The sequence below is a fragment of the Salmo trutta genome, chromosome 27, assembly GCF_901001165.1.
Source record: "Salmo trutta chromosome 27, fSalTru1.1, whole genome shotgun sequence".
Lineage (NCBI taxonomy): Eukaryota > Metazoa > Chordata > Actinopteri > Salmoniformes > Salmonidae > Salmo > Salmo trutta.
The window spans coordinates 13279520-13305047 of record NC_042983.1 but is presented as its reverse complement, the minus strand read 5'-3'; the positions used below and the strand labels follow the sequence as shown (position 1 = coordinate 13305047).

At 45.0% G+C, this 25528-nt stretch overlaps 1 protein-coding gene across 6 annotated transcripts; it reads left to right on the top strand.

Annotated features, from left to right (window-relative positions):
• Window positions 1-7: 7 nt before the first annotated feature.
• fahd2a (fumarylacetoacetate hydrolase domain containing 2A) lies at window positions 8-3635 on the top strand. 6 transcript variants are annotated; one of them, XM_029716714.1, is made up of 8 exons: window positions 8-152; window positions 887-1078; window positions 1164-1386; window positions 1739-1798; window positions 1903-2065; window positions 2157-2265; window positions 2491-2578; window positions 2942-3635. In XM_029716714.1, exons 2-8 carry the CDS (start codon window positions 909-911, stop codon window positions 3002-3004), a joined length of 876 nt encoding a protein of 291 aa, XP_029572574.1. In that variant the 5' UTR covers window positions 8-152; window positions 887-908; the 3' UTR covers window positions 3005-3635. The 6 variants fall into 6 exon arrangements, with proteins under 6 accessions (XP_029572574.1, XP_029572572.1, XP_029572577.1 ...); XM_029716712.1 differs by having other exon boundaries at window positions 70-152; window positions 816-1078; XM_029716717.1 differs by having other exon boundaries at window positions 85-152; window positions 890-1078.
• The last annotated feature ends 21893 nt before the right edge of the window (window positions 3636-25528 follow it).

The following is a 25528-nucleotide window of genomic DNA, read 5'->3' as shown; positions in this document are numbered from 1 at the left end:
ATTGGAAGTGTTATGTATATGATGTACATACCAGAGAAGTCTCTACACAACTGAGAGCATTGAGTGACAGTATCCAATAAACTGAACTACAAATACCGAACCAGGAAGTCCAATCCTGTGCATGTTGTTTGTTCAGTGGACAAGCCAGCAAGGTGAGTGCATGATCATTGGTCCAATAATGAGACGGTTTATTAGACTTTTCACCTGCCTGACCATATGATATCAGTAAAATTAGCTACTCTTGATTGACTTGGATATATTTGCAGATTTGGTTGTGCAACATTGTTGTTGGCTTGTGGTTATTTTGCATTTGCGGAGTCAGTAATCACCGGTGTTCAGGTAGGACGGTTTTAACTGAATACCTGTGCGACTTTATATTATCTTGATTGTAAAGATACTGTAACTGTATGTTATCTACAGGAGTAGAGTTTGCGGTCATGGTGATAACCTTATCACCAATAAAATAATTTACATTGCAACTAAGAGTTTGAAGACACCCGCAAGGGTTTATTAGATATTTTGGAAATTCCTTTGCTCTGTCCATATTCGGGTTTCTGAGATGTCGATGTGCAACTAGCTAGCTCTGAACTCATGAGTCACTTTACTGCATCATAAGACAGTATATAGGCTACTGCACTTTGAGATTATCTACAGAAATTGTTCAATACTTCCTTAATTGGGATTGGACAATTCTTAGCCCACCCTGTTGTCTGAAACTATTAAATTCACCCCTTCACTTTCTTTCCTTTTTGTACATTTACTCGTTGTCTCTGCTTTTCTCTCTCAGTATTTTTCCTGCTCTCTGTTCTCAATAGATGAGACTTCCTCTTCACTCCTTGTCTCTCATCTCGAGGAGCTTGTCTGATAGACTGTCTACTATCCCCAGTAGGCGTGTGTGTGGCGCTGCGATGCGATTGGTGCAGTTCTGCCGCCAAGGCGATGAGGGAGGGGTTAGAGTCGGCGTTGATCGGGGGGAGGGGCTAGGGGTCGTTGACCTTAAGGCCTTTGACCCTTCGATGCCCATGACAATGAGAGAGCTGCTGGAGATGGGAGCGAAGGGCATGCAGTGTGCACAGAGGTAACACATACATCACACACACTGTCTTGTTGCTTGTCAGTAGCCATCCTTTCCACCAGAGCACATACTATCCTCTTTCTCTCAGGGCACTGGAGGTTAGTCCTGCTCAGTGTGTGGTTCCCTTTGCGGAGGTGAGGCTGCTGTCCCCAGTCCTAGCCCCAGAGAAGGTGGTGTGTGTGGGGATGAACTACCGGGACCACTGCCTTGAGCAGAACGCCCCTATCCCTAAAGAGCCAATCATCTTCAGCAAGTTCCCCAGCGCCATTACTGGGCCCTTCGATGACATCACACTGCCCGACGAGAGCCAGGTGAGAGCAGCTTTAGTCGCTGGGCGTGTTCCTCTGCCCAGGCATTGCTGACGCATGCCAGATCTTACAACACCTGGATAGGTATTTTACGTATCAGCTAACCACATAATATGTTATAGCAATCTGGTGCCCGACGGCACAGTCGATGGCGTGGTACACAACTTCTGTGCAGGAGAACACGACCCCTGTCAGGCCCGGAGGAGAAGATGGAGAATCAGTAGATTTGCATGATCCTAGATCCGTGCCTGATACAGTTATAATGTACAGAGGCACTGTAGCCTGGGTGTTACACAGTTTCTGCATTCAATAACTTAATTGATGGATTCTTATTCTTGGTTATCCCTGATTGGAGGAGGTGGACTGGGAGGTGGAGCTAGCCTTTGTGATTGGACGAAAGGGGAAACACATTAAGGTGAGTCTGAATACAACTTGACAGACACAGGGGTTTCATGTCCCACAGATGAGCTCACTCTACCTATGCATACTCAACCCCCCCCCCTCCACTCTCTCTCCAAGGAAGAGGATGCTATGTCTTACGTGGCAGGTTTCACCGTTGCCAACGATGTCAGCGCACGTGATTGGCAGATGAAACGCAACGGGAACCAGTGGCTGCTGGGAAAAACCTTTGACAGTTTTTGTCCTCTCGGCCCCGCCTTAGTGACCACCTCCGCTGTGACGGGTGAGAGAGGGAGGGAGAAACACAAGATAAAATGTATACATATAATTTGCTTACTTTGGCAGAGTGGTTGCTAAAATGTATTTGTCGTCAGACCCCCATAACCTGGGTATCCGCTGTCTGGTGAATGGAATTGCAGTCCAGAACAGCAACACTGACCAGCTGATCTTTAAGACTGAGCAAGTGGTGGCCTGGGTCTCACAGTGAGTGACACACACACACACACACACACACACACACTGTGTTCATAGTTTTTGCGATGGTAATACTTTACTTGAGCCCTCTATCACAAGGTATACATAACAGTCACTAACAGTTATGACAACTGAGTTACACTGTCATCACAAAACCAATATTTGTGACAGCTAATGAGTAGTCTACAGTTGCTCTATGATAAAGATTTGCGTGTGTGTTTTCTCCTGTGTTAGGTTTGTGACGTTGTCTCCAGGTGACGTGTTTCTGACGGGGACTCCTCCAGGTGTGGGTGTGTTCAGGAACCCACCTGTCTTCCTCAAGGTCAGCATCACACACTTATATAAAGACATTGGTTGTGTACCAGGCTAACTACTTTGCAGATGTTGTAATGAATCAATCAATGGTTATGTGCCACTACGACTGATTGCTAAATCATATGATTTGGTTAGCTGACATGTTAAACACCTATCCAAGCATTTTGAGATCTGACATATGTCTGTAATGTAGTTAGCCTGGAATGAATCCATATTGTTACATATAGTAGTAATGAACTCCACATCCACCCCAAACTCTTATAGGGCTAGGCACTTCCCATAGATCTGAAAAGATCAGATAGGGCACAAGCGTTGCCTGTTGTGGTCCTGTCTTGTGAAAGGTGTAATGAAGTGTTCCTGTGTGTTTCAGAAAGGAGATGTGGTGGAATGTCAAATAGACCAGGTCGGGGTCATACGCAACAATGTTGTGTGAGCTCTGACCCCTGAAGCAGCCAGCCTATTGGACAGCTCTCTCTTCAATCTTGATTCAGCTATCTTTGGACCCAAGTGTCATTAATCTAGTTTACTGTAAATCAGATCTAATCTTTGTTTACACAGGAAGCCCAATTATGATATTTTTCCCAATTATTGGCAAAAGCTATAATCTGATTGTTCAAAGGATCCAAATTAGACTGCCTGTGTAAACAGCCAAAGATGGTGAATTAGGTTTGTAAACTCTATCAATCTAACTTAAGTTGCACATTTTTTGGTGGAATGTCTATAGAATTGAATAGATTACTTTTATAAATCCAAGTTCTTTATTCTTGTTTTCTGTGATCCTTCTTATACAAAAGAATATACTGTCATGATTCTACAGTACCACTAAATGTGTGACTAGTCTTCACAGAAATCATAACACTGCTTTCCAATGGCACCCTATTTACTACATAGTGCACTACTTTTTATTAGGGCCCAAAAGTCAAAAGTAGTTAACTATATAGGGAATAGAGTGCCATTTGTGACCAGTCAAGTGACATTTGGAACACACAGAACAGTGATTACTCACCTCGGAACTAGACAAAGATTTTTTGTACGTGATGTCTAATATTAAAGAAGTCTCAAGTTATTGCTCGCCTGAAGTAGAGTACCTTATGATAAGCTGTAGACCATACTATCTACCAAGAGTTCTCATCTGTATTATTCGTAGCTGTCTATTTACCACCACAAACCGATGCTGGCACTAAGACCGCACTCAACTAGCTGTATAAGGCCATAAGCAAACAAGAAAATGCTCATCCAGAAGCGGTGCTCCTAGTGGCCAGGGACTTTAATGCAGGCAATCCGTTTTACTAAACTTCTACCAGCGTGTCACCTGTGCAACAGGGGGGGAAAAAAACTCTAGATCACCTTTACTCCATATACAGAGACGCATTCAAAGCTCTCCCTCGCCCTACATTTGTCAAATCGGACCATAATTCTGTCCTCCCGATTCCTGCTTACAAGCAAAAAATAAGCAGGAAGTACCAATGACTCACTCAATATGGAAGTGGTCAGATGACGTGGATGCCACGGTACAGGACAATTTTGCTAGCACAGACTGGAATATGTTCCGGGATTCATCCAATGGCATTGAGGAGTATACCACCTCAGTCATCGGCTTCATCAATAAGTGCATCGACGATGTCATCCCCACAGTGACCATACGTACATATCCCAACCAGAAGCCATGGATTACAGGCAACATCCACATCGAGCTAAAGGCTAGAGCAACTGGTTTCAAGGAGCGGGACACTAATCCAGACGCTTATAAGAAATCCCGCTACGCCCTCAGTTGAACCATCAAACAGGCAAAGATTCAATACAGGATTAAGATTGAATCCTATTACACCGGCTCTGACACTCGTCGGATGTGGCAGGGCTTTCAAACTATTACGGACTACAAAGGGAAACCCAGCCGTGAGCTGCCCAGGGACGCAAGCCTACCAGACAAGCTAAATGCCTTTTATGCTTGCTTCGAGGCAAGCAACACTGAAGCATGCATGAAAGCACCAGCTGTTCCTGGACGACTGTGTGATAACGCTCTCGGTAGACGATGTGACCAAGACCTTTAAACAGGTCAACATTCACAAAGCCGTGGGCCAGACAGATTACCAGGACGTGTACTCAAAGCATGCGCGGACGAACTGGCAAGTGTCTTCACTGACATTTTCAACCTCTCCCTGACGAGTCCCTGTGCCCAAGGAAGCAAAGGTAACCTGCCTAAATGATTACAGCCTCGTAGCACTCACGTCGGTAGCCATGAAGTGCTTTGAAAGGCTGGTCATGGCTCACATCAACACCATAATCCCGGATACTCTAGACCCACTCCAATTTGCATACTGCCCCAACAGATCCACAGATGACACAATCTCAATCGCACTCCACACTGCCCTTTCCCACCTGGACAAAAGGAATACCTATGTGAGAATGCTGTTCATTGACTACAGCTCAGTGTTCAACACCATAGTGGAGCAGTGGCTTCTTCCTTGCTGAGCGGCCTTTCAGGTTATGTTGATTATAGGACTCGTTTTACTGTGGCTATAGATACTTTTGTACCTGTTTCCTCCAGCATCTTCACAAGGTCCTTTGCTGTTGTTCTGGGATTGATTTGCACTTTTCGCACCAAAGTACGTTCATTCTCTAGGAGACAGAACGTGTCTCCTTCCTGAGCAGTATGATGGCTGCGTGGTCCCATGGTGTTTATTCTTGCGTACTATTGTTTGTACAGATGAAAGTGGTACCTTCAGGCGTTTGGAAATTGCTCCCTAGGATGAACCAGACTTGTGGAGGTCTACAATTGTTTTCTGAGGTCTTGGCTGATTTATTGTCATTTTCCCATGATGTCAAGCAAAGAGGCACTGAGTTAGAAGGTAGGCCTTGAAATACATCCACAGGTACACCTCCAATTGGTTCAAATGATGTCAATTAGCCTATCAGAAGCTTCTAAAGCCATGACATCATTTTCTAGAATTTTCCAAGCTGTTTAAAAGCACAGTCAACTTAGTGTAGGTTAACTTCTGACCCACTGGAATTGTGATACAGTGAACCATATGTGAAATAACCTGTCTGTAAACAATTGTTGGAAAAATTACTTGTGTCATGCACAAAGTAGATGTCCTAACCGACTTGCCATAAATATAGTTTTGTTAACAGGAAATTTGTGGAGTGGTTAAAAAACAAGTTTTAAGGACTTTAATGACAATCAGACATGCTGACCAGACCGGACACGTCGTGTGCGCGAGCGTTGCAAAATACATTTTGAAATCCAAGCTATTCAATTATTGCACCCACACTGCTCGCGCGTGCCAACGAGCATCTGCGTTGCCAAGGGCTAAAATAGAAGTCATTCCTATTTCTGACGCAGATCGGGCTGCAAGTCCTGCCTCTCCCATCTCCTCATTGGTTTATAGAAGCAGGTACCCACGTGCCATCTCCTCATTGGTTATACCCACGTGGGTGATTGAAAGACGAACCGTTTTGCCGGTTGTCGTAGGTAATACTATGAAAGTTTAGATGCCAATCACCATATAAGTTCAAAGATGAAAAAGCCTGGAAGGAAGAGAGATGACTAGAAACGATTCAGTTGACCGTTTTATGTGTGGATTAATTGTCGGAGTAGAGGACCTTGTGCATTTCAGGTAAAATAACAACTCAATGTTTATATCCCAGGACAAATTAGCTAGCAACAGCAAGCTAGCTAAATAGAACAAATTAGCTAGCATGTGCAAGCTAGCTAGCTAAATTGCCATACATGTTTAATGCTTTTCGACCTGTCCCCAAATTAATGTAATTGGTTCAGAATTTGTTTTGATATTTTGACCTGCGTGTCGTGATCGCATTTGGTGCGGGGGGACAAAATAAATGTATGCACGATGGCACACGCGCGCAGCTGGTTTGGGTTCCTTGTAAGTGTATGTAAACTTCAGACTTCAACTATATATTTTCAGAAATGTTTACAAATTTGTTTAAAATTAAAAGCAGAAATGTTTTCATTCAATAAGCATTCAACCCCTTTGATATGGCAAGCCTAAATAAGTTCAGGGGTGAACATTTGCTTAACAAGTTGCATTGACTCACTCTGTGCGCAACATGATTTTTGAATGACTACCTCATCTCTATACCGCACACAGACAATTATCTGTAATGTCACTCAGTCAGACAGTGAATTTCAAAGACAGATTCAACCACAAAGACCAGGGAGGTTTTCCAATGCCTCACAAAGAAGGGCACCTATTGGTAAATGGTTAAAACATTTAAACAGCAGACAATGAATATCCCTTTGAGCAGGGTGAAGCTATTAATTACACTTTGGATGGTGTATCAATACACCCAGTCACTACAAAAGATACAGTCATCCTTCTTAAACTCAGTTGCTGGAGAGGAAGGAAACTGCTCAGGGATTTTATCATGAGGCCAATGGTGACTAAAACAATTACAGACTTGAATGGCTGTGATATGTGAAAACTGAGGATGGATCAACAACATTGCAGTTACTCCACAATACTATCGTAAATGACAGAGTGAAAAGAAAGATGCCTGTACATAATAAAAATATTCCAAAACATGCATCTTGTTTTCAATAAGGCACTAAAGTAAAACTTCAAAACATTTGGCAAATAAATTAACTTTATGTCCTGAATACAAAGCGTTATGTTTGGGGCAAATCCAACACAACACATCACTACCACACTTCATATTTTAAAGCATGGTGGTGGCTGCATCATGTTATGGGTGTGCTTGTCATCGGCAAGGACTAGAGTTTTGTTGGGGATAAAAATGAATGGAATAGAGCTATAAGCACAGGCAAAATCCGAGAGGAAAGCCTGGTTCAGAGTGCTTTCCAACAGACACTGGGAGACAAATTCACCTTTCAGCAGGACTATAACGTAAAACACAAGGCCAAATATACACTGGAGTTGCTTCCCATGACGACATGGAATGTTCCTGAGTGGCCTAGTTAAAAGATTTGACATAAATGGGCTTGAAAATCTATAGCAAGACTTGAAAATGGCTGTCTAGCAATGATCAACAATTATCTTGACAAAGCTTGAAGAATTTTAAAAAGAATAATGTACAAATATTGTACAATCCAGGTGTGCAAAGCTCTTAGAGACTTACAAATCAAATCAAATTTTATTGGTCACAAACAGATATTTAGCAGATGTTATTGCAGGTGTAGCAAAAAAATGCTTGTGTTCCTAGCTCCAACAGTGCAGTAGTATCTGCCATGGGTCCTCAGATCCTTAAAAGGTTCTACAGCTGCACCATCGACAGCATCCTGACTGATTGCATCACTGCCTGGTATGGCAACTGCTCGGCTTCCGCAAGGCACTACAAAGGGTAGTACGTACGGCCCAGTACATCACTGGGGCCAAGCTTTCTGCCATCCAGGACCTCTATATCAGGAGGTGTCAGACTCTAGCCACCCTAGTCATAGACTGTTCTCTCTGCTACCGCACGGCAAGCGGTACCGGAGAGCCAAATCTAGGTCCATGAGGCTTCTAAAAAGCTTCTACACCCAAGCCATAAGACTCCTGAACATCTAATCAAATATTTGGTTCTCTATTGGGACAGTATATCTGGAGAGAACCATGATTCTGTGAAACAGAGAATGTTACAGTCCCTGATGTCTCTCTGGAAGGAGACCCTTGCCCTGAGCTCATCTACTTTATTGTCCAGAGGCTGAATATTAGCGATTAATATACTCGGAAGCGGTGGATGGTATGCACGGCTGTATGTAATAATAACAATAAACGTTCTGGGCTAAAAATGTAAGAAATAACACACAAAAAAAAAATACTGCAAAGTTGCTTAGGAGCTACATTTTTGTCATTTAGCAGACACTCTTATCCAGAGCGACTTACAGTAGTGAATGCATACATTTCAGTTCATGCATTTAAAAAATAATAATAATAATTGTACTGGCCCCACGTGGGAATCAAACCCACAACCCTGGCGTTGCAAACACCATGCTCTGCCAACTGAGCCACAGGGAAGCTGTGCTAGAAGCAGAGCTGCCATGTCTGTCAGCGCCATCTACCCAGAAAGACTCGCAGTTGTAATCGCTCCCAAAGGTGATTCTAACATGTATTCACTCAGGGGTGTGAATACTTATGTAAATTAGGTATATCTGCATTTCATTTTCAATAAATTAGCAACATTTTCAAAAAACATGTCACTTTGTCATTATGGGGTATTGTGTGTTGATGGGTGAGAAAACAAATATTTTTACGTATTGTACATCCTTGGCCAAAGGCAACTTCTGAACTGAAGCAAGAACCAAAGTTCTGGTCCCTTATAGACTCATGCAAAGTCTAATACTGAACTGAAAAACACATTCAGATTTAACACAAAACAACCTGATGTGGAGAAAATGAAATGTAAAATGCAAACTTAATGTCAACAACTTGATCATGTAAACACATGGAAATCAATAAGAGTATACTTAGCGACTGGGATACAAAGTTGTGGAGTTTCTGTCTGTTTTCTGTCTGTTGGGAGGGTGGACTGACACCCAGGAACACACATAATCTCTGCTGAACCTGAGGACGGACACACACACACACACACAAACACTTTATTTAGATACACGTGCAAGGACCAGTGAGTCACTGATAAAATGTTAATCACAGCATCCTGACTGCCTCATATGCCACCTCCTCTGAGCAGCTCTCTGTGAAACACACACACACACACACACACACACACACACACACACACACACACACACACACACACACACACACACACACACACAGAGACAGACACACACACACACACACACACACACACACACCAGTATTTGTGAATGGTGTGTAAGTCGGAGTAAATGTGAATGTGTGAGTAGTGTGCATATTCTCCAAACAAATAAGCTGGTTATTAAAGAGAGGTGTTTTTCATTAGACAAATGTTTGAAGTATGGGTATTAGCATTCTGTGTGTGTGTCATTGTGTAGTTCTAGTCTCACCATAGTGTCACCTGTCCCTCTGGGCAGTGTCACACAGGTGGGAGTGTATCTGGGCTAAACATACAGCCTCTGCAGGGGGAGACACACACATCTGGTAGGGGAAAGTTTGGGAGGGGCAGTCTTTCTGTAGCCCAGCAGACGGCCCCCGGGTTGCCAGCAATCAGACTGCATAGGAAGAAGAGCAGCTCCGGACACTGGCTGGGCTGGCTCAACTACAGAGATAGTGTGTGTGTTTGTTTAGTGACTATTCCAGTATATCCCGGGGCAATATAGGTGTGTTTGTGTACTACTCACCTGTATATACCTGGGGGCAGTGTGTGTGTGTGTGTGTGTGTGTGTGTGTGTGTGTGTGTGTGTGTGTGTGTGTGTGTGTGTGTGTACTCACAGCAAGTGTTAGAACCGGTTCAGGGAAAAGAACAGAAAACCAGAAAATAACTGAATTTTTCGAGGAACAGAATTAGAACTGGGAACAAAAGTGATATATACTGTTCTGGAATCATGGGAACCGGTTAATCACATTATTTTACTTTCAGGGCATTTTTCTCCAGTCCCACAAAAAACTCAACAAAGCCCTCACTTAGAAACATATTCCAGTGTCTGCCTGCCAGCTGAAAATCTTTGTGTGCTAGCTGCCCCTTCCCCTCCGAAGCATAGGCTACTAGCCTAATGACGTTACAACCAGGATTCAGAAATTAGCTAGCTAGCTAGCTCTGGTCTAACATTAAGACAACCCTCGGAAGAGCAAAGACATTCAAAGTTCCTTCATAGAAGCTGCTCCTCCGTAGGTATAATTCTGTGGGCCTAATTCAGATAATGCATGTCATCATAACAAGATGCCCAGTGCTTCAAGCCAAGCCTCTTCCTCCACCCTCTCTTGCTCTTACCCCACCCGCAAAATTTGAGTCGCATCCCGCGCCCTACACTTGTCTGTCCAATGAATGTAAACAACTATTATAGCTTGCCCACTCCATAGCAAGCTGCTCTATCCGCAGTGATTGGTGAAGTAATTCAATGTCGAGCTAAATGTAAAAAAATATATATATTTCAGAGGGAAAAAAAATTACGATATAAACTGTTACTGGTTCAGAACTTTATTTTGTTTGTCGGAACGGAACGAAAAGAAACACAATGGTTCTGTTCAGAACGATTGGGAAATAATTTTGGTTCCAACCCCTGACTCATAGGTATACTGTGCCTTCGGAAAGTTTTCAGACCCCTTGACCTTTTCCACATTTTGTTAGGTTACAGCCTTATTCTTATTAAAATGTTTTTTCATCCTCATCAATCTACACACAAACAGGAGACAAAGGGCTGTGAGACATAGGTTTAATACTAGACACATGAAAAGTGGGATGTATACGGAGGGTACGGGGCAACAGAAGGCGAACAGCAGAAGGGCTAATGATCTTGGAGATGGGGAAAGAACCAATAAAATGAGGGGAAAGTTTGCGGGACTCGAGTGGACAGGCATACCCTCTGCACGAGACAATACCGGGGAGCCGCGGTCCGGTGGCAGTTCACTTGTCACCGATACCTGGAGGTGGTCTTGAGAAGAGCCGACCGGGCTCTCTTCCGGGTACGGCGACAGCGGCAGACAAACATCTGGGCCGAGGGTGGCCGACCTCTTCCTCTTGCTCTGGGAAGAGCGGGAGCTGATAACCCAGGGAACACTAGAAAGGCGAGAGCCCGGTGGCAGAGCAGGGGAGGGTGTTCCGGGCATATTCAACCCACACGAGTTGCTGGCTCCAGGTGGTGGGGTTGGCGGAGACAAGGCAGCGAAGAGTCATCTCCAGGTCTTGATTGGCTCGCTCCGACTGGCCATTGGACTGAGAGTGGAACTCGGAGGACAGGCTGGCCAACGACCCAATGAGTGTGCAGAACACCTTCCAGAACCGGGACAAGAACTGAGGACCCCGGGAGTCCATGGATCTGGAAGACATGCTGCACCATGAGCTGGGCCGTCTCTTTGGCAGAGAGTAGCGTGAGGAACGGAATGAAATGGGCGGCTTGGAAAACCGGTCAACTACTGTCAGGATGGTGGTGTTGCCATCAGACGGGAGGAGACCCGTGACGAAGTCCACGGATATGTGAGACCAAGGACGATGAGGGACAGGCAGTGGTTAAAAGAGACCAGCTGGAGCTTGCCGAGGAGTCTTATTCTGTGCACAGATCGTGCTGACAGCGACGGACGCGGAGACGTCCGAAGCCATTGGTAGGTAACCAAAGCGTTGCCGCACAAAGGCCAGGATCCGATGGGAGCCCGGGTGTTCGGTAAGCGTGGAGGAGTGGGCCCACTCCAGAACCGAGGGGCGGACAGTGTCAGGAACAAACATCAACGGTTACCTGCCCCCGGGGTTCAGGCTGGGAACGCTGCGCCTCACAGACATGCTTCCCAATTCCCCAGCTGAGTGCCGTGGCCAGGCACCAGGTGGGAAGTATGGTCTCAGGGTTCCGAGGGTGTAGTCGCGGGGCTATAGCGGCGTGACAGAGGATCCGGCTTGATATTCTTGGATCCCGGTCGGTAGGAGAGGGAGATGTTAAACCGAGTGAAAAGCAGGGCCCGCCTAGCTTGCCTGGAATTGAGACGCTTGGTGGTCATGAGATATTCCAGGTTCTTTTGATCTGTCCACACAATGAACGGATGTTCCGCCCCCTCCAAACAGTGTCTCCTCTCCTCCAACACCATCACCGCGAGAAGCTCACGATTCCCCACATCGTAATTCCTCTCCGTGGCATTGAGGCAATGGGAGAAGAAGGTGCAGGGATGTAACTTGAGGTCCCGGGCAGAATGCTGGGACAGGACAGACCCTACTCAGACATCCAAAGCATCGGACTCCACCGCGAACTGACGGGATGGGTCAGGATGAACCAATATGGGAGTAGTGGTGCTTGAGGTCCCAATACGCCCGGGTCAGCAGCTGGGGACCACGTGAACGGAACCTTGGGAGAGGTAAGTGCAGACAGGGAAGCCAGGATGCTGTAACCCCGGATAAAGTGGAGATAAAAGTTGGCAAATCCCAGGAAACATTGCAGCTGCACTCTGGACGTAGGCTGGGGCCAATCCAACACTGCTCTCACCTTCCCAGGATCCATCTGTACATTTCCTGCAGCAATGATGTAACCAAGGAAGGGGATGGTGGAGCGATGGAATTTGCATTTCTTCACTTTCACAAAAAAATGGTTCTCGAGGCGGCACTGGAGGACCTGTCAGATGTGGAGCATGTGTTCTTGGGCTGAGTGGGAAAAAATTAGGATGGAGTCGAGGTAGACAAAGATGAACCGGCTCAACAGGTCGCAGAGAACGTCATTAACCAGGGCCTGGAACACAGCTGGGTCATTGGTAAGGCCAAATGGCATGACCAGATATTCGTAGTGACTGCTGGCCGTGTTGAAGGCAGTCTTCCACTTGTCCCCTTTGGTATCTGCACCAGGTGGTAGGCATTCCGCAGGTCCAACTTGGAAAAAACGGTGACCCCTGGAGCGGCTCGAAGGCTGAGGCGATGAGTGGTAGCGGGTAATGGTTCTTCCCTGTGATGACATTGAGGCCCCAGTAGCCACAAAGAAGAACCCTGCGCCGGTGGGGGAGGCAGAAGGACGGATAAACCCTACAGCTAGGGAGTCCACGATGTAGTTCTCCATAGCCTTGGTCTCCGGACCCGACATAGAGAGAAGGTCAATCCCGCAGTCATAGGGTCGGTGCGGAGGAAGTGAAGAAGCCCGGGCCTGACTGGAAATTCCCGAAGGTCCTGGTGCTTTGCGGAAATGGGGGAAAGGTCTGGGGCAACTTCCGAGCCACAGGAAGATGTCCCGGGGCAGGCTGCACTGACTTCAGACAATGGCCGTGGCAGAACGGGCTCCAGCCCAGGATGGCACCAGCAGTCCAGTCTATGAGGGGATTGTGTCACTGGAGCCAAGAGAATCCCAATACCACGGGAACCGGAGGAGACTTACTTTGCATAAATTGCCTCGCTGTGGTTCCCTGACAGTCGTACGTTGATGGGAGTGGTATTGTGGGTGACCCGGCCTATAGAGCGCCCGTCCAGCGCTCTAACATCCATGGGAGTGGAGAGGGGCTGAGTGGAGATGCCCAGCTCGGACGCCAGGGTAGCGTCCAAAAACTCTCTTTGGCCCAGGAGTCAATGAGTACCCAGAGAGATTTTAATTGGTTCCCCCACAGCAGGATGGCATGCAAAGGGGTAGGAGTAAGGGGAGAGGAAAGGTTTTCTGTATGGCCCACCAGAGTACTTCGCCCTACCATTGAGCCTGGTCTTTTAGTGGACAGGAGGACACAAAAGGACCAGTAGTCCCGCAAAACAGGCAACTCTTGTGTGAAGCCGGTGTAGACATTCGGCTCGGAAAGAGGTGAATCGGCAGACTTCGGAGACTCTCAGGGGAACTTGGGTAGCTCCCGGGCTGTTAGCTCATCCTTCACTTCCTCCGATAATCCGTGTAGGAACGTGTCGAACAGCAATTCTGGGTTCCAGGCACTCTCAGCTACCAACGTGCAGAAATCCACTGCATAGTCTGCCACACTGTGGGAGTCTTGCCAAAGCTAGAGTAACTTTTGGGCAGCCTCTCTCCCGGACAATGGAGAATTGAAAACCTTCTTCACCTCCGCCACAAACTCCTCCAGACTGAAGCATACGGCGACTGTTGTTCCCACACGGCCAGAGCCCAGGCGAAAGCCCCCCCGGACATCAGCGTGATGAGGTACGCTATCTTTGAGCAGTCCAAGGGGAAGGAGGAGGGCTGCAGCTTGATGATGAGAGAACACTTTGCAAGAAATTCCCAACAGTTTCCCAACCAGCGAAGCGTTCCTATGGGAGGTAAACGGGGTTCTCAGGAAACCGGGGTTGCCGGGCAGGCCGAGCTGTTAACAGCCAGGTTACTGAGGGGCTGGGAGGTTACCGTTGTGGTAGGCTGCCTGACAGACAACCCGCGGAATTGCTCCAGCAATGTGTTTAACGCGCAGTCATGTCGTTCAGCCAAGGTCTGGAACCCCTCCATAAGACAACGAAGCAACTCCTAGTGCCTTTCAATGGTGGCTCCTTGGGAGGAGATGATGTTGCGGAGCTAGTCCAAGTCTGCTCGGTCCGTCACGGCCAATTCGTATTGTCAAGGCTCAGGAGAAGACCCAGATGCAGACAGTTTCGAAGTAACAAAAGTTTAATACAAAAACAGTGGGGGCAACAGGTCAAAGGTAGATAGAGGTCAGTAATCCAGAGCAGAGTCTGAAATGTACAGAATGGCAGGCAGGCTCAGGGTCAGGGCAGGCAGAGGTCATAATCCAGTGTGGTGTGACAAGGTACACAACGGCAGGCAGGCTCAGGGTCAGAGCAGGCAGAATGGTAAAACCGGGAAAACTAGAAAAAAGAAACTAGAGAAAGACAGGAGCACGGGAAAAATGCTGGTAGACTTGACGAAACAAAACGAACTGGCAACAGACAAACAGAGAACACAGGTATAAATACACTGGGGATAATGGGGAAGATGGGCGACACCTGGAGGGGGTTGGAGACAAGCACAAAGACAGGTGAAACAGATCAGGGTGTGACAGCTACAAGTTTGGTGCACCTGTATTTGAAAGAATCGAAGGAATTATTTTTAGAGCTCTGCGACAGGATTGTGTCGAGGGACAGATCTGGGAAAGTGTACCAAAAAATGTCAGCAGCATTGAAGGTCCCCAAGAACACAGTGGCCTCCTGTTTTCACTTTGTCATTATGGGGAATTGTGTAGATTGCTGAGGATATTTTATTTATTTATCCATTTTAGAATAAGGCTGTAATGCAACAAAATGTGGAAAAAGTCAAGGGCTCTAAATACTTTCTGAAAGCACGGTGTACCCTGGGGGCAGTAGGTGTGTGAGTTGCAGGGCACTCTCTGTCAGTTTATCCTGACACAGCTTCACCTCAAACTCCATCTCCCTTCTGACCTCTTTACCTTTATTTTCTTCACCCCTGCCCCTGCTGCTGCCCCTGATGCTGCCCCCTGCCACCTCACATAGCATGGCCTACACACACACACACACACACACACACACACACACACACACACACACACACACACACACACACACACACAGTTTTAGGAAAAATAGTTATATAAATAATGAATCTTTAAAGCAGACTAACCAACCAAGATTGTGAATGTGGTACTGAATTTGCACACACATGTACCATCGACAGCCTCATGGATGAATGTGTGTGTGTGAGTATCTGGGCTTGGTGGGAAAGAGAGGGAGTGGTGGAGAGAGAGGGGTGGGGAGAGAGGGGTCGGGAGCGATGAGGGAATCATATAGAGATTGAGGGAGAGAGAGACAGAGAGAGAGTGACAGAGAGAGACAGAGAAAATGAGAGACCAAGAGAGAGAGAGAAAGAAAGAAAGAAAGAAAGAAAGAAGGAAAGAAAGAGAAAGAAAGAACGAAATACTGGGTCAGAGGGAAAGAGAGAAAATGGGGTGAGCTGAGCAGACTGGAACTAATGACCAATAAAATGAATTAAATTTTTTTGACCCGTTGAGCATAAAGAGTCAGCGTCAGCTAGTGATGTGCAGTTCAAGAACAATTCGTCATTCTTTTTACGTTTTTCCGAGTGACACATTAATTTTTGTTGGTCGTTTGACCTGCTGGTCGCAATTAATTCTACAGGATAAATACGAGCTCAGCGGCGTGCTCCAACCACCAACTGTCTATCATGTGCGCACAGACAAATAGATAATTCTGCAGGAGGCATAGAGAAGAAAAAACTAATGATAAAGACATGATAATTGATTGAATGGTGAAAGAATGAATGCAATTACAGTTTTTTACAATCGCTAGGACCCATTTCTCAATACTTAAGTCACTTTTTCAAAACTCTTCACACAGTGAGCATAACAGCAGTCTATGTGGGCTAAACTATGGATCATTTTTCATTGCTTTGGCACAAAATGCATTCAATGACTACATCTTTCAATTTTCATTAACTCTTTTCTCACTCAGACACAACCACCACCAAAACTCTATGTACCTACAGGCCAATTTGCACATGTTTACATACTCTTTTCAAAACTGTTAAACTTAAGTTCAAAACCTAAAATAACACAAAATTGAATAAGACATACATTTGCTACATTTCTACAGTAATACCATATTGAAATATATTCCAAATCTAAAAAATGAAATACTATCAAAACAATTAGACCAACCACAGTTGATTCCCATTGTAGCTGAACATCTACACAGGTGTTAGTTTTTTAATTACATTACCATCTATACACAAGGGGACATCTTAGGAATAATGCTGTACTGTAATGTAAACATGGACCCAGCCAGAGATAGAGAACAGGCTGACAGAGGAAGAAGAGTGGCTGGGAGAGGGAGAGGGAGAGGAGTACGTACGCGTGGTGGAAGAAGACTGGGAGGAAGATCAAGAGCTGTAGTCTCAGATGAGATTAGGGCTACTATAATTGATCATGTAATAAATCATGGTCTATCAATGAGAGAGGCTGGTCTGAAAGTGCAGCCAAATCTGCAACGCTCAACAGTGGCATCTATTCTGAGAAATTTCCGGCAAAACAACAGGTAAGATGTGCATTCTGCAAGGGCATCTGACTGAACTGCACATTACAGAAATAAATTGAGCAAAGCCTCCAAACCTACTTGTGTGTAATTGTAATTGTTTTTGTATTTCTGCTTAGGACCCAACGGTTACCTCCTACAGGCGGGAGAGGTAGGATTTTCACTGCTGTGCAGGAAACTGCAATCGTTGATGTGGTCATCAGAAACAATGGCATAAAACTGACAGAGATTCGGGACGAGTGTTGGCAGACAATGTAAGCATAACAAATATTTCTAGAGTCCTGAAACAACATCAAGTCAGGATGAAGCAGTTGTACACTGTCCCCTTTGAGAGGAACTCTGAACGAGTCAAGCAACTCAGGGACCAATAAGTCCAGGTAAGATGACTATAAAATACAGAACTGGTTTTGAACAAAACCAAACAGGGCAGAGGCACACAATGGCATGTTTTAAGGTATAATGTAAACTACCGTAATAGCCTTGTGGATTTATTTGAGAGAGTCATGGAGATTGAATCAAGGCAAACACCCCACATATTCATCTTTGAATATCTGGTTTCAACTTGGCCAAAACACGGCGGCAAGGAAGGAATTCTCTGATGGATTGCTGTTACACAAACTGCTTATTGGGCCATACAATACCAAGCGTCTCATTTCATTCCTGGGTGACCTCTATGGAAGGGTTGTACCAGGTGAGGAAAGGGTTGCAGTGAGGCAAAATCAGCCAACATTTGTAATTGTATGGGACAATGTGGCATTTCACCACTCCCGTGCAGTCACAGAGTGGTTTGCAGCCCATTACATTTTAGTCATTTAGCAGACGCTCTTATCCAGAGCAACTTACAGTAGTGAATGCATACATTTCATACTTTCCCCCCCATACTGGTCCCCCGTGGGAATTGAACTCACAACCCTGGCATTGCAAACACCATGCTCTACCAACTGAGCCACACAGGACCACATCACAGGATGATGTCACTTTTCCTCCTTCCTTACTCTCTATTCCTCAACCCCATAGACTAGAGGAATTATTTTTCTCATGGAGGTGGAAGGTTTATGACCACCATCCCCATGATTAAATGTCTCACCTGGACGCAATGAATGCTGGATGCCTGGACATATCTGCAGAAGATTGCCAGGGATGGACCAGGCATGCCAAAATATTCTTTCCTAGGTGTATTGCCCAAGATGACATAATATGTGACGTGGATGAGAACCTGTGGCCAAATGCATAAGACAGGGTTGACTAGTATTGCTACTGTAGCTGTATTGATAGATGGTATATACACTGCTCAAAAAAATAAAGGGAACACTAAAATAACACATCCTAGATCTGAATGAATGAAATAATCTTATTAAATACTTTTTTCTTTACATAGTTGAATGTGCTGACAACAAAATCACACAAAAATAATCAATGGAAATCCAATTTATCAACCCATGGAGGTCTGGATTTGGAGTCACACTCAAAATTAAAGTGGAAAAGCACACTACAGGCTGATCCAACTTTGATGTAATGTCCTTAAAACAAGTCAAAATGAGGCTCAGTAGTGTGTGTGGCCTCCACGTGCCTGTATGACCTCCCTACAACGCCTGGTCATGCTCCTGATGAGGTGGCGGGTGGTCTCCTGAGGGATCTCCTCCCAGACCTGGACTAAAGCATCCGCTAACTCCTGGACAGTCTGTGGTGCAGCGTGGCGTTGGTGGATGGTGTGAGACATGATGTCCCAGATGTGCTCAATTGGATTCAGGTCTGGGGAACGGGCGGGCCAGTCCATAGCATCAATGCCTTCCTCTTGCAGGAACTGCTGACACACTCCAGCCACATGAGGTCTAGCATTGTCTTGCATTAAGAGGAACCCAGGGCCAACCGCACCAGCATATGGTCTCACAAGGGGTCTGAGGATCTCATCTCGGTACCTAATGGCAGTCAGGCTACCTCTGGCGAGCACATGGAGGGCTGTGCGGCCCCCCAAAGAAATGCCACCCCACACCATGACTGACCCACCACCAAACCGGTCAGGCTGGAGGATGTTGCAGGCAGCAGAACGTTCTCCACGGCGTCTCCAGACTCTGTCACGTCTGTCACATGTGCTCAGTGTGAACCTGCTTTCATCTGTGAAGAGCACAGGGCGCCAGTGGCGAATTTGCCAATCTCGGTGTTCTCTGGCAAATGCCAAACGTCCTGCACGGTGTTGGGCTGTAAGCACAACCCCCACCTGTGGACATCGGGCCCTCATACCACCCTCATGGAGTCTGTTTCTGACCGTTTGAGCAGACACATGCACATTTGTGGCCTGCTGGAGGTCATTTTGCAGGGCTCTGGCAGTGCTCCTCCTGCTCCTCCTTGCACAAAGGCGGAGGTAGCGGTCCTGCTGCTGGGTTGTTGCCCTCCTACGGCCTCCTCCACGTCTCCTGATGTACTGGCCTGTCTCCTGGTAGCACCTCCATGCTTTGGACACTACGCTGACAGACACAGCAAACCATCTTGCTACAGCTCGCATTGATGTGCCATCCTGGATGAGCTGCACTACCTGAGCCACTTGTGTGGGTTGTAGACTCCGTCTCATGCTACCACTAGAGTGAAAGCACCGCCAGGATTCAAAGTGACCAAAACATCAGCCAGGAAGCATAGGAACTGAGAAGTGGTCTGTGGTCACCACCTGCAGAACCACTCCTTTATTGGGGGTGTCTTGCTAATTGCCTATAATTTCCACCTGTTGTCTATTCCATTTGCACAACAGCATGTGAAATTTATTGTCAATCAGTGTTGCTTCCTAAGTGGATAGTTTGATTTCACAGAAGTGTGATTGACTTGGAGTTACATTGTGTTGTTTAAGTGTTCCCTTTATTGTTTTGAGCAGTATATATAAATTATTGTATTTTGGAATCACTCAATGCCATAAAATGACATAAAACATATTGAACCATATTGCATCATGTCTGATACATTCCTGTAACATATACTGCAGTGAATTCTAAACAGTACAGAGGTGTCATTCTTGTTTTGTAAAGAAAACATTGTGTAACCTGTTGTTAGTGTTGTTTAGGTCATTGTTTTATGAGTGACAACGTGTGCTTGTTGGGTGACAACCTTTCCTAGTGTTATGGAAGAACGAGTTGATTTGAGACATGTATGAAGTGTTTTGGTAGTTTTAGGGCATTTTGAACGTGAAATGAACTGCTGTGCCAAGCTGAAAGTTTGTTAGGAGAACTGTGTGAAGAGTTTTGAAAAAGTGACCTAAGTATTGAGAAATGATTGAATGTTATCGATGGACACAGCTTTATAAAACAAAACCATATATACTTGTGATATTTCAGTATTATATTTTTCATAAATTAGCAAACATTAAAAAAAAAGTTTTTGCTTGGTCATCAAAACACTCAATAAATTAATCTTAAATGGCACTTGCTTTTTAATTGACTGAATATACTGTATATGATGCAATTAGGATTTGTTATCTGTAATGGTTGTGATAAATTAGGCGTTGTTGCACACTGTTGGCATAGGCCTATAGATAAATGTGCACATATTTTTTTCTCCTGTGTTCTAAAAATTGTTTACATTTTTTGTACTGGAGTACTCGAACAGTCAGAAAAGGTAATATGCCCATCCTTAGGCATAATATGAATACAGACACACGTACGCGCACACACCTGTTGTGTAGGATGGTAAGGAGCAGGAGGGTTTGTAGAGGGTGAACTCCATCCACACATCATCTTCCTGTGTCACACATCTCCTATACACAGAGCAGAGAGAGAAGTCAAACACACACACACACACACACACACACACACACACACACACACACACACACACTAGACTTCAGAAAGACTAAGCTGTCAGTGTTTTTCAATCCCTGTCTGTTGGAGAGAGTTAATTTTAAGATAAGCACCACAGTCCTCCAAGAAGGAACAACAATAGCAAGCCAGTCAGTCCTTTGTCCAAACAAGGTTGAGACTACACTAGACTGAATATACACTACCGTTTAAATGTTTGGGGTCACTTAGAAATGTCCTTGTTTTTGAAAGAAACGCGCATTATTTGTCCATTAAAATAACATCAAATTGATCAGAAATACAGTGTAGACATTGTTCATGTTGTAAATGACTATTGTAGCTGGAAACTGCAGATTTTTTATGGAATATCGACATAGGCGTAAAGAGGCCCATTATCAGCAACCATCACTCCTGTGTTCCAATGGCATGTTGTGTTAGCTAATCCAAGTTTATCATTTTAAAAGGCCTAGAAGTCCAGCATCCCGGAGTCACCTTTTCACCGTTGACGTTGAGACTAGTGTTTTGCGGATACTATTTAATGAAGCTGCCATTTGAGGACTTGTGAGGCGTCTGTTTCTCAAACTACACATTCTAATGTACTTGTCCTCTTGCTCAGTTGTGCACCGGGGCCTCCCACTCCTCTTTCTATTCTGGTTAGAGCCAGGTTGTGCTGTTCTGTGAAGGGAGTAGTACACAGCGTTGTACGAGATCTTCAGTTTCTTGGCAATTTCTCGCATGGAATAGCCTTCATTTCTCAGAACAAGAATAGCCTGATGAGGCCTCCCGGGTGGCACAATGGTAAAAAGCACTGCATTGCAGTGCTAGCTGTGCCACTAGAGATTCTGGGTTCGCGCCCAGGCTCTGTCACAGCTGGCTGCGACTGGGAGGCCCATGGTGCAGCGCACAATTGGCACAGCGTTGTCTGGGTTAGGGAGGGTTTGGCTGGCAGGGATATCCTTGTCTCATTGCACACTAGCGACTCCTGTGGCGGGCTGAGTGCAGTGCATGCTGACCAGGTCACCAGGTGTACAGTGTTTCCTCCGACACGTTGCTGCGGTTGGCTTCTGGGTTGGATGTGCATTGTGTCAAGAAGCAGTGTGGCTTGGTTGGGTTGTGTTTTGGAGGACGCATGGCTCCCGACCTTTGCCTCTCCCGAGTCCGTACGGCAGTTGCAGTGATGAGACAAGACTGTAACAACTACCAATTGGAAACCACGAAAAAGGGGTAAAAAATAAATACAAATAAAATAAAGAATAGACTGATGGCCATTTTGAGCCTGTAATCGAACCCACAAATGCTGATGCTTCAGATACTCAACTAGTCAGTTTTGTTACTTATTTAATCACCACAACAGTTTTCAGCTGTGCTAACATAATTGCAAAAGGGTTTTCTAATGATCAATTAGCCTTTTAAAATGATAAACTTGGATTAGCTAACACAACGTGCCATTGGAGTGATGGTTGCTGATAATGGGCCTCTGTACGCCTATGTCGATATTCCATTACACATCAGCCGTTTCCAGCTACAATAGTCATTTACAACATGAATAATGTCTACACTATTTCTGATCAATTTAATGTTATTTTAAATGGACAAAAATAGCTTTTCTTTCAAAAACAAAGGACCTTTCTCAGTGACCCCAAAGGATTGGCGAAGTGGATCCTCACACTGCCTCCCTGTTTGCTGCTGCACAGCAAGGAGAACACACATCTCAGAGCAGACAGTAGGCCAACCTGGGGGATAGGGAACACATACAGTATCAACACACACACAACCTGAACACTGCAGAACACTGACCCAAACCCCTTCAGCATCACCCAGCCAACATTCTTAGAAAAAAAGCATTCCTAAAGGGTTTTTCGGCTGTCCCCATAAGAGAACCCTTTTTGGTTCCAGTCAGAACCCTTTTGGTTGTTTCATTGCCCCAATGAACAAGTTCAAAGGATCACGGCTGACTGAAAAGCCTAGTTAGCTAGCTAACGTTAGCCTACCTCATGGCAACTCGGATTTGGCTTGGAAAAACGATAACATTTCAAAAGGCAAATAATGAGTAAAAACCTTTTGTCATGACTGTGATGTCGCCAGATTGAATTTAGATGCAGTATAACTTTAGCCAGCTGACTAAGATTGAGGGAACCACTGTATTTTAGCTAGCTAACATTAGCATTGCTAGCTATTTTTGATGACGTTTGCTAGTAGTAATGGCAACATTGCAATCTCTCTGAAGTAAATTTGATAATATGGAAAAGTTGTTTCCTACTAATTATTTAGTAATTTATTATTTCCATGCCACTCTAAGTTAGTGTAATTTAGATGAAACAGTCACCAGCCTCCGAGGTGCAACCCATGTCTAGGGCACAAATACATATTGGATGCAGCTATGGTGGTCCTTGCTAACTCATGTCGGACTACAACGTTGTACTAAGTTGTAGCAATAAACTCAAACCAAGCCAGGGCCATAGCAAATCATGTCACAGTTGACTGCATAGTGTAACGGCATCACAGGCCTGAATCTAATTCAATCTGGAGCCAGTGTCTACATCTGTAAAGCATAGAATTAGCTTCCAAACAAGATTACGTTATTTCTCGAGCTATGTTTATAATTGAGGGATGATGACCATCGTTGACCCTGTTTTTCTGTTAGACAAAGTGCCCAGTTGGGTGTCAGACAGGTCCCGGCATCTGTTGCTGACCAGGGGATCAATCAGAAGGAGCAAAGGTGGGTATCATAACATGTCCACCAATGTGATTGCAATGGTTTAGTGACCTCCAAAAATAATTTTATTCAATGTTCACTTGCTATTTTCACAGCTTGTCAGGCAAGAATAAAAGTACATTTCTGACACCTCCTCCGTTGTTGCCAGTCTCCCTCGACTCCTATGAAAAAGACACGCCATCATTAGGCCTCTGATAGTGACCCGAGTTACTGCCCTGAAGACACAGACGGCTTCATCAACAACGACAGGTAATGTGTGTTATGTGAAATGTGAAAAGTTGTGTAAAAAAACTACCTGGCTTGATAAAATAGTTGTCACGTCCTGACCAGTAAAGGGGTTATTTGTTATTGTAGTTTGGTCAGGACGTGGCAGGGGGTGTTTGTTTTATGTGGTTCGGGGTTTGTTGGGATATGTACTTATGTAAGAAGGTGTTTGTTTTATGTGTTCCGGGGTTTTTGGTTATTGTTCTATGTTTTGTATTTCTATGGTTTTTCTATGTTGTGTATTTCTTTGTTGGCCTGGTATGGCTGTCAATCAGGAACAGCTGTACATCGTTGTTGCTGATTGGGAGTCATACTTAGGTAGCCCTTTTTTCACCTGTCTTGTGTGGGAAGTTGTTTTTGCATTGCTGTGTGTACCCTGCAAGACTGTTTGTCGTTAGTTTTGTTTTCTTGTTTTGTTATTAAGTGTCTCAATAAAAGTAAATATGAGCACTCAACCCGCTGCGCCTTGGTCTACTCCATACGACGACCGTTACAATAGTAGGCTAATTTCCCTGCCAAGCAGATACAACTAGTAGAGTAATTCTGGCTGTGAAGTGCATTAGCAAGAAAGCTTAGTCCTTTCTTTAGAACAGAATGCAATTTACCACTTGGCTGTCTATTATATCACCCTGTCACAGGCCCTCCCAGTCAACACCACCTCATAAGATTGCCTGCTGCAGTTGTAAAAGAGATGTCCAGTTTGCAGCCAAACATGCAGCATAGAGAAGTCCAGCAAGGGGGCTTTCATCAGCATCATGTAGACCAGTGGCGGTCGATCCCGTTTAAGATGAGGGAGGATGATGCTTTTTTTATGAGCATGGCCTTATTTCTATCACAGCATATCGGATGACTGTCATTCACATTCCATTCACCCAGCTCAATGTGAGACCGATAGGTTTAGGCTACAGCATGATGCTCAACTTTTCCCTATACCCATCATGAGGTTACTACAACCTAGCCTATGAATGAAAGTTTACAGGTCGAGAGAATTTTAAGTAATCAAGGTGACAGACAGTGACACATTCAATACTGCCTTGCACACTCTTGCCTGCATCTAGCTGATATAGGATGTAATCATTAGTCTAGAATTTGCAAATTTGAATTTCTATTGGACCAGTTCAAGTATGTTTATCCCCATTCTGTTTGCTTCTGTTTAAGAAACGTTTTTCAACAGAATTGGCGGAATACACCCCTGATCACATGCAAACACAGTTCACTTTCATAGAAGCCACATTAAAAACAGTACGATCACGTTGCCTGTTGTACCGTATATACAGTGCCTTCAGAAAGTATTCAGACCCCTTGACTTTTTCCAACATTTGTTACATTACAGCCTTATTCTGAAATGGATTACATTTAAAAAAATCTACACACAATACCCCATAATGACAAAGCGAAAACCTTACTTCCATAAGTATTCTACTGGATTGGAGTACACCTGTGGTGTTCAATTGGTTGGATATGATTTGGAAAGGCACACACCTGTCTATATACAGTTGACAGTGGATGTCAGCGCAAAAACTAAGCCATGAGGTTGAAGGAATTGTCCGTAGAGCTCCGAGACAGGATTGTGTTGAGGCACAGATCTGGGGAAGGTTATCGAAACATTTCTGCAGCATTGTGACGGTCACCAAGAACACAGTGGCCTCCATCATTCTCAAATGGAGTTTGGAACCAACAAAACACTTCCTAG